General features: G+C 48.0%; 1 protein-coding gene across 1 annotated transcript; it reads right to left on the bottom strand.

Annotated features, from left to right (window-relative positions):
• Window positions 1-4,491: 4,491 nt before the first annotated feature.
• Window positions 4,492-6,101, bottom strand: MRPL34 (mitochondrial ribosomal protein L34). Its single transcript, XM_075902779.1, has 2 exons — window positions 5,943-6,101; window positions 4,492-5,100 (listed from the first exon to the last, which is right to left on the bottom strand). Exons 1-2 carry the CDS (start codon window positions 5,987-5,989, stop codon window positions 4,788-4,790), a joined length of 360 nt encoding a protein of 119 aa, XP_075758894.1. The 5' UTR covers window positions 5,990-6,101; the 3' UTR covers window positions 4,492-4,787.
• Between the last annotated feature and the right edge of the window lie 363 nt (window positions 6,102-6,464).

Raw genomic sequence — 6,464 nt, 5'->3', positions numbered from 1 at the left:
TAAGTCACTCATTATCAAGCATGCATAATCAAGAACTCATTCATTAACAAAGCTCTGATCTTGCAAGCTGCTGTACAGGAGCAGCCTCTTGTATCCACAAAGTGTCCCGTTAAGGGATGCAGAGGTCTGCCTGGCTGGGGCAGCTTGCAACATGGGGGCAAAATTCAAGAACATTCAATCATTTATAATGAGTCACAAATGAATTATCTATGAATAATCTATATGAGTTATTTGTATCACACCCAAAGCTTGTTAAGCACATTGCAATACAGATAGGTAATAAGACAGATTCCTGCATCAAAGATCTTGCACTCTAAACAGAGGAACGAATGACAAAAGATATTAGGTACACTGGAAGAAGGGAGGGATACACAACAGTTTAGTGTTACTTCGTCCCATTGTCAAATCGGACCCTACACCAAAACTCTAATGGTCAATAACCAATAAATCATATAAAATAAGGTATTTCGTGGGTGTTCTCCATCCACTGCAGATTTACAGCAGATATGATAGGATGGACAGTCTCCAGTGCTAAATTCCTGGTGGCCTGGTGTAGATTTAGAAGAGTGATACACCATCACTACCTTCCCTGTGGGACAAAAGGACATCTTCATATACAGTCCACAGGGACTGGTGCCCTTAGCTAGGGGAATGACCCCACATTTTACAAATGAGGAAGCATTCTTGCAAAGGGGCTAATATTAAAACACACACACACACATGCAAACAGCATTTTCAGGTTAATTTTGAAAACGAGGAGCAATAAACTGAGACAATGATCTCTTGAGAACCTGTCCCCTACCCAAGGAGATGCCATAGCAAAGATCAATTTAAAATGTGATATCTGAACTCCTACAAAGAAGCTGACACACACAAAAAAAAACCCCAATATATGAAGAACAAATGCTATTTCCCCACTCATACAAAAAGTTGGATTAGGGCTAAATGGGACATGAGGTTGAATACTAAGAACAGTTCCTTGGGATGAGTATTCTATTAGGCTGTGAGAAGAGTCTTCAAAGGGTGGAAACTCCCTGAGACATTTACAAATAGGATTTGCCAAACCGTGGGCAAACAAACTGTGGGAAACAGTCCTGCATTGACCATTGATCAGTGCTAGTCTCTTCCACCTCTATTTTTTTTTCACATTCCTTGTAAAAGATCAATTGAAAATAAGGACAGAAGATATGTTATTAAAACAGAGAAGCCCCTTTCTCTGGCTGAGCTGGCAAGTGTTTTGCTGAGGTTCTTTCATATGGACTTTGCTTTCTGCATATATTACATAGGTTACATAGGAGTCCCTGCCATTTAGTGGTGGGCAACCTGCAGACAATCTTGCAAGCCCACTGAGAGGAAAGAGGGCCACTCATGTGGCTCACTCACTAGCCTAGATTGCCCGTCATGGCTTCTTTTCAAGGAAGTACACTGGGACCCCTTAAAATAGACATATCGTGTGTGCACAATGTCCTGAGATCAAGGAGCTGGTGAGCTCCAATTCTGATCCCAGCTGGAGCCTTTGACAAGTAATTTTTTTCTGCAGTGCCACAGATCTGGATCTCCCATTAAAAAGGAAGTTATGGTTGCTCAGCCCCGTCTTAAATTCAGCCTGTGTTTCCTTATCTGACAAATAAGAATGATTGCTCTCGGCTGGTGGGGGTTGTGAGCCTCAGATAACTAGCACAGTACTTCGAGATCCTGGCGCGCGCGCGCGCACACACACACACACACACACACGCAGCCCTACTGAGCCCTAGCAGGGATTTTTGCACATCACAGACACTGAAAATTCATGAACGGTTGGCAGTCTTTGCTTAAGAGTCTCAAGCCTGAAATATGAGAAGTACCGTAACCCATGCCCAATCATCCAATTCATACCACACATTTCATCCTCAGTGTGTCTTTTATTATTAAAATATGCTTGAAACGCAACAGAGAAGGTCCAGAGAAGAGCAACAAGAATAATGAAAGGTCTAGACAACATGAGTTATGAGTGAAGGCTGAAGGAATTGGGCTTGTTTAGTTTGGAAAAGAAGATTGGGAGGGGACATGTTAGCGGTTTTCAAGTATCTAAAAGGTTGTTACAAGGAGAAGGGAGAAAAATTGTTCTCCTTGGCCTCTGAGGATAGGACAAGAAGCAATGGGCTTAAACTGCAGCAAGGGAGGTTTAGGTTGGACATTAGGAAAAACTTCCAGTCAGGGTGGTTCAACACTGCAATAAATTGCCTAGGGAGGTTGTGGAATCTCCATCACTGGAGAGATTTAAGAGCCAGTGGGAGACATCTATCAGGGATGGTCTAGACGGTTCTTGGTTCTGCCATGAGGGCAAGGCACTAGACATGATGACCTCTCAAGGTCCCTTCCAGGTCTAGTATTCTATGATTCTAGACAGCAACATTAAGCTACACCCACCCTTCGTACATGCCTCTGGAGAGGTACACAACCCTTAATACTAAACCTTGAAGTGTGATCATTTGCCAGGTACCAAAAGAGCAAAGTCCCTCCTCATAAACTAACTTGCTCCCCACAGCCAGCCATCTCAGTATCTGCAGAAGTTATACAGGACCCACCATTGTATCAGCTAGTGATCTTCTTGGAGATCATGCCAGACTTGACTGTGTTTATTGTAAGCAGAGGGGCCGTTAGATGTTTGGGGGTGTTGAATTATTAGCGCTGCTCTGATGTTTTCCCACAGCTGCCTCTAGAGCACAAACTCCTACTGAATCCCATTTTTCAAATTGAGGGCTCTGGAAATAACCTTGACTGGTACTCATGGGGACTTTCTTGCTCCCAGCTACCTTCTGCAGCCAATACCAAGGTGGAAGGAAAGGTGTTTTCAGCCTTCTGCACATGATTAGTGTCCCCCAGCTGCTACAGACTTAGGGTAAGAAATGTGTCAGATAGGCCTAACTTCACGGCCCAGACACTGTCCCAAAGAGGTCCAAACTCCTTCCCACTTTAAAGTCACAAGGCAACATTTTAACCGTCATTTTGAAAGGTTTGTAAAATGAGCTCAAGAGGTCTCAAGCTAGGTCCCTAAACAGTGAGGCACTTATAACGGGCACTTTGTGGCTCCCAGCCTGCCTGCAATTGTTCATTTGGATACAGTCACTTTGTGGTAGAAATCTCAACTTCTGGGATCTCCTTAATATCACAAACCTGAATCTCACCTTTACTACTCCATCAGTAGTAGCTTTTGCAGCTAATTTCCCCTCAAGATAGCCTCATATACTTGTCACACTGCACTAAACTTGGCCAGAGAATAAAACATGACAGCTTCACAGTCTGTTTTACACCTTAGCACAAGGCGCTCGCAATATACTAGAGGAAAGTTTTCAAAGCTTTTGATATCAAAAACTCTTTTAATTAATAGATGCAGTGGGGACATTTCTATTCAATGTCAATTTGTTTAAAGTTGAACAAAACGGGCATTTTGATCCATGTATTTTAGAGAATCCTGAAAACAGACTACATATTTATACCTGCCTCTGGAAATTTCCACTACATGCATCTGTCGAAGTGGCTCTTTGCCCTCCAACACTTCGGTTAGTCTATAAGGTGCCACAGGACTCCTCGCTGCTTCTGAAAATAGACTGTAAATTCTATTCTTAAAAGCTCTCATAGCTTCACACTTAGTGTGAAATTCACCCCAATAGAGAAGGTCTTTTCAAAGCTTAATCTCCAATGTGTGTTAATTTGGGGGACTAAGTGGAAAACGTAAGCAATGCAGAGGAGCCTATGGGCTCCTGGGCACAGGTGTTAATTTCGGGGAAGTCTTCAGGTGCCATTAAGAAGTTGGGCGTTGGACTCTTTACCCAATGACAAAAGGAATTCTTGCTAACAGAGAAAAAGGAAAAGAAACCAACATCTGCTACTGCTGTAGCTTACCAGAAGCTCCACCAATAGGTTGAGATCTTGCAATTAAATCTATGCAAGACAACTCTATGGCTGCCTGGAGCCCCACTTTCTGCAACAGGACTCTTCATGGATATTAGGGATGTAAACTGTCGTTTAGAAAGTTAACCAGTTTAACTGGTCTCCTTTTGACATGGTGAGCCTGGCCGGACCACAGCACTGCAGGCGGAGAGGGCTGCTCCGACTGAGCCACTGGTTAACGCTTACCAGGTAAGCGGTTACCCCTTTACATCCCTAATGGACACATATTTGCAAGACCCTAAACTGACAGAAAACAGAACCCTACACCACACCAGCTTTAGATTCCAAACAAACAAGATGCTCATTTTCTTCAAACATTTCTGAGTGCACTCAGCACATAAGGGAAAGGGTAGTGGAATCAAAAGCACACTGTTTTCTGGGCACTTTGGAGAGAAGTCACAGACCCTGACTTGTGGCTAATGCTAATGGCACATTCACAGATTAAAAACTCATCCCCTTAAGGCTTTTCAGAGAAAGAAGAAAGTGTGCATGCTACTTCCACAAGAAAAAGAAATCAGTTTTCTTCCCCTATAGCTTTGCATTAACAAAACCAATGTAAAAGCTTGATAGGATTCTTTTATTATTTTGTAATTATGCCTTCTAGTTGCACAATTTTTACTTTAGAATTACTTTCACCACTTGAAATCATTGCCTTTCAAGATAATTAGCCATCAAGTGAAGCCAGTACCCCACATTTGTCAAAGTACCACTCAATAATTCTTCACCATATTTTAGGACTTGAGGGTGTTACACAGAGAAGCTGATGTTATTGCAAAGACTCAGATTGGTTCACTTTAAAGGGATGAGCTGCGGAGGGTGGTTCAGGCTTGAGTGAAACATTTCACGCTCAACACTCAATGGCTCAGGGATTTCCTGCCTTTCAGCATGCGTCGGAGGATCACCTCGATCCCACTGCGAGTACTAATACGCTTGCACCAGCCATGGGTCCGTTTACGCTTCAGGTTCTTTGGCTGATATTCATTCCCACGTGCCTTGGTACGTATTTGCTGGTGGCTCCATGGTGACAGTGGTGCAGGACTGCTTTGGAAGATACCTGCAGGTCTGAAGGACAAGCTGGTGCTTGGAGACCGCCCCAAAGCATCTGAGAGGATGGAAATTGTCCTCGGCTGCAAGGGGGAGGCTGCACCGCGCAGCAGTAGAAACAATCTAGGAGGTGAACAGGAAGTAAGACAATGACCCAAAGTTTGGCATCTAAGCACAAGGTGTCCAACCCACAGCTGGGGAGAGGTTAGGACTTTCATTCCAATAATGCAATTTTGTAGGCACAACTGGGACTCTGCCACTCCGTTCGCACCAGACAGTGCACCAGGCGATGCAGGCACTTGATACAGCTCTGCCGGCTTACTCCCTCCCCTCCCCATGCCGTGGTCATAAAACTCCTTCTGCTCTGCCCAGACAGTGACATGCAGCCCCCCTCCAGTCAGCCAATCAGCACAGCTTTCGACTTCCCATCCTCCCCATCTACACCCACATCCCCGCCCCCCTTCCTCCCAGCCCCAATTACCCCCTCACGCCTCCCTCCAGCCCCCCTCCCGTCCTTCCTCCTCCTCCTCCCAGCCCCCTTCTACCCCCCCCTCCCGTCCTTCCTCCTCCTCCTCCCAGCCCCCCTCCCGTCCTTCCCCCTCCTCCTCCCAGCCCCCTTCTAGCCCCCCCTCCCGTCCTTCCTCCTCCTCCTCTCAGCCCCCCTCCCGTCCTTCCCCCTCCTCCTCCCAGCCCCCTTCTAGCCCCCCCTCCCGTCCTTCCTCCTCCTCCTCTCAGCCCCCCTCCCGTTCTTCCCCCTCCTCCTCCCAGCCCCCTTCTAGCCCCCCCTCCCGTCCTTCCTCCTCCTCCTCCCAGCCCCCCTCCCAATTCCCCTTCCCCCCTCTCTCCTCTTCCCAGCCCCACTTACCCCCCAATTTCCAGCCCCCCCTCTCCTGCTCCCCCCCTCTTCTTCCGCCTCCCCCCTCATGCCCCTCCCCCTTCTTCTGCCCTCCCCCGCCCCGCGTTACCTGCCGCCGGGCAGCAGAGGCCCCAGGCGGCCCGCGAGCAGCGCCATGCCGGCACCCTCCAACAACACGCTCGCCTATTGGCTCCCGCAGCTGGGCCTATCCTCACACCCCGCGCGGGGCGCCGCAAGGGCTCCTGGGGCTTGTAGTTCTCTCCCGGCGTGGCCCGGGCGGCGGCTGCCCCGTACGGGCCCAGGGCCCGCCCATCGCTAGGGCCGGGGTCGCCATGGAAACGGGCCACGCCCCCTGCCCTGAGGTCAGAGCCGGGACGCCTGGCTTCCCCCTGGCTGTAGTGCGTAGGGGCGGGGCTGGGAGGCACTAAGCTTCCATCCTGTGCGGAATAAATTTTATTCCGTGCACCGGGCTAGGTGCGGATGTGCACCACCAGGAGAAACCAAAACTTGGCAGGGGGTGCTCTGCTAACTAGCCGGGCAGCACAGTTAGGTTCTAGGGCCGGTTTTGTTCAATATGACCTGGCTGAGGGGATGGATTGCACCCTCAGCAAGTTTGCAGATGACACTAAGC

Source organism: Pelodiscus sinensis, chromosome 19 (assembly GCF_049634645.1).
Source record: "Pelodiscus sinensis isolate JC-2024 chromosome 19, ASM4963464v1, whole genome shotgun sequence".
NCBI lineage: Eukaryota > Metazoa > Chordata > Testudines > Trionychidae > Pelodiscus > Pelodiscus sinensis.
The sequence above is the reverse complement of the archived record's forward strand: the minus strand, read 5'-3'. Positions and strand labels throughout refer to the sequence as shown.

What these genes read in the sequence shown, in the direction of transcription:
- MRPL34 (XM_075902779.1), bottom strand. Translation starts at nt 5,989, where the DNA reads ATGGCGCTGCTCGCGGGCCGCCTGGGGCCTCTGCTGCCCGGCGGCAG. An exon ending in CCTCTGCTGCCCGGCGGCAG is followed by an intron (nt 5,101 to 5,942) that starts GTAACGCGGGGC and finishes TTCACCTCCTAG; the next exon opens with ATTGTTTCTACTGCTGCGCG.